The following is a 2182-nucleotide window of genomic DNA, read 5'->3' as shown; positions in this document are numbered from 1 at the left end:
ATAGCAAACTAGAGTTGTTTTCGGATCTAGAAACTGTTGATTCCAAAATTAGTGAACATCGTTTAGAAATTATGTGAAAAAACCATATTAATTATAGAACTTTGGCGCCCAGCAGCGGCAGAATGAAGCAGCAACATTGGATATACATACAGTCATTTCAGGGACACCCTGAATGCCGGATGAGTGTAAGTCTAAAGTGACTTCGAGTGGAACACGGGAAACTGAGTGCAACTGAAAATTGGTATTTTCGAACTGTTTGCATGATAGTACCTGTCAGCAAAGGCTTTTCCACAATGCGCACAGCCATACGGTTTCTCGCCGGTATGCGAACGAAGATGGCCCTGCAACAGCCACGGTCTGGAAAACTGTTTTCCGCAGATTTCGCAGCTGTGCGCCAGCTTATGCGTGAGCAGGTGCATTGCCAAAGCCGGCATCGACACGTACGCTTTTCCGCACGCGTTGCACTTTTTCGCCGAGTGCGAATCCAGACTTCTGGCAAAGAAAACCAATGTTTTTACTCCAGCTGGATCAACGCCAGCATGTTACCTGTGCGTCTGCTTGTGCCTAGAGAGGTTGCTAGATGTGGCGTAGCATTTGCCGCACTCGCTGCAACAGAATTTGGTTTTCTGGTCGCACTCGATTGGCTCCTCGTCTTCTTCGACGCTGTCCTCGATCACTTTGAAGAACTTCTGAAACAAGCACGGGGTGGCCAAAGGCCATTAATCATCAGAAGAGATGGAGATGTTACCGTTTTGGGTGGCGAGCTGTCCCTGCTCGGATTCGCTTCCTTTCTCCTCTGCAGCTCGCCCATCGAGTCCAGGGTTAAGATCTTGTCGGCCTCTTTGCGGCCGCGCTTCTTCCGCCGGCGATCCGGCAGGTCCATGAGGAAAATGGTGGAGTTTTGACCAGCCAGAGACAGCTCTTCGTTGCTTTGCAACAGCGAGCAAATCTCCTCTTTGGGTTGCTTGCAGCTGTCCTCCAAAGGCCTCCACAGGGCATGCTTGCTGTGAGCTTCGAAGGTGAAAACCCCCAAGTTTCCAGTGGCTTCTTGCGGTTCAGCGACGAACTCTCTGGCGCCCGGAATGTCAGCTTCAGGCGAAAGAGGCAGCACTATGAGGTCGGCTGTTTCTTCCATGATTCTGGATGAACAATCCTACAAGAAAATCATGGGTTGAGATGATTTATCTCCCGTAATGGACACTGAATTTACTGGGCGTTGACTTTCTGAGCTCGAAGGATTTTCCGGGCCCTCATCCTCCTGAGTTTTGGCCCCTGAAACATGCACCAGATAAACCACGTTGCCTTCCTGCTGGCTTTGCACCAAAGAGAATTTCTGCGAGGTCTGATGGGAAGAATTCGCGATGAGCGAGGACGTGTTTTGCACAATAACTGGCTCCCTATCTTGGAAAATTCCTGCAGAACGCGGCTCGTAAGTTGCGGGCCTGCCTGCTTCCTCGAAGTCTTCGCATTTTACTGGAGCATTCCTGCCGTCGTTTGGGTTTTTCTGGTCAATGTACAGGGGACTGTAGCAGTGACTGGGCGATGAGGAGTCCTCTTCAGAGGGAACCTGCAAAAGTGGCCTTATTGGAGGAGATTCAGGTGGCGGGAAAGTGTTACTCGCTCTTACGGTGTGGTGGATCATAACAACACTTGGCGCTGGAAGAGGCGGAAGGCTCTGAGACAGCGAGAGCAGGTCGTGGGCAGCAGCAGTTTCTTCAGCGCTGCGCGGCCTGAAGGGAAGCGGACTGTTTGAGCGGCCTTCGGAGGAAAAGCCATCCGAAGAAAGGCCGTTAGAGTAGGCGGCGCGTTTGCTCTTTGGCGAAGAAACCAGCGAGAACTCGCTGAAGAGCTGCGACTCCTCCAGTTGGGCTGAAAACAACCGCTAAAGTAGCATGCTAGTTTCGCCTCGTCCTTAATCATTTTTATGTATTTATACCGAGCGCTTGAAATAAGACCCGTCCTTTTATTGTGCACAGTTTCGTTTCAATTTCTTTGCGAGCGAATCTCGCTAAATCCCAAATTAATTTAGTTTAAGGAAAAAGTATCCATTGACAGGCGAGCCGGCTAAAGAAATCTTTTAGGGTAATGAAAGTATGGGGTTCAGTGGCGTAGCCACACGCGTTTAACCGGACAGCATTAGATAATTGAAAATACAAAAAATGTAATTTATAAAATTCCTTGC

General features: G+C 49.5%; 1 protein-coding gene across 1 annotated transcript; it reads right to left on the bottom strand.

The window, feature by feature from the left end:
• Window positions 1-270: 270 nt before the first annotated feature.
• On the bottom strand, window positions 271-1869 carry LOC109534307 (zinc finger and SCAN domain-containing protein 16; the record flags this gene model as incomplete). Its single annotated transcript, XM_019899919.2, is given in 5 exon segments — window positions 271-492; window positions 547-689; window positions 749-1153; window positions 1211-1567; window positions 1628-1869. Coding segments are annotated over 5 exon segments (1369 nt in total), but the record flags the coding sequence as incomplete, so codon positions are not given.
• Between the last annotated feature and the right edge of the window lie 313 nt (window positions 1870-2182).

Source organism: Dendroctonus ponderosae, unplaced genomic scaffold, assembly GCF_020466585.1.
Source record: "Dendroctonus ponderosae isolate FM_Combo_2020 unplaced genomic scaffold, Dpon_F_20191213v2 Dpon_F_20191213_8, whole genome shotgun sequence".
NCBI classification, from domain to species: domain Eukaryota; kingdom Metazoa; phylum Arthropoda; class Insecta; order Coleoptera; family Curculionidae; genus Dendroctonus; species Dendroctonus ponderosae.
This window is presented reverse-complemented; position numbering and strand designations above follow the sequence as displayed.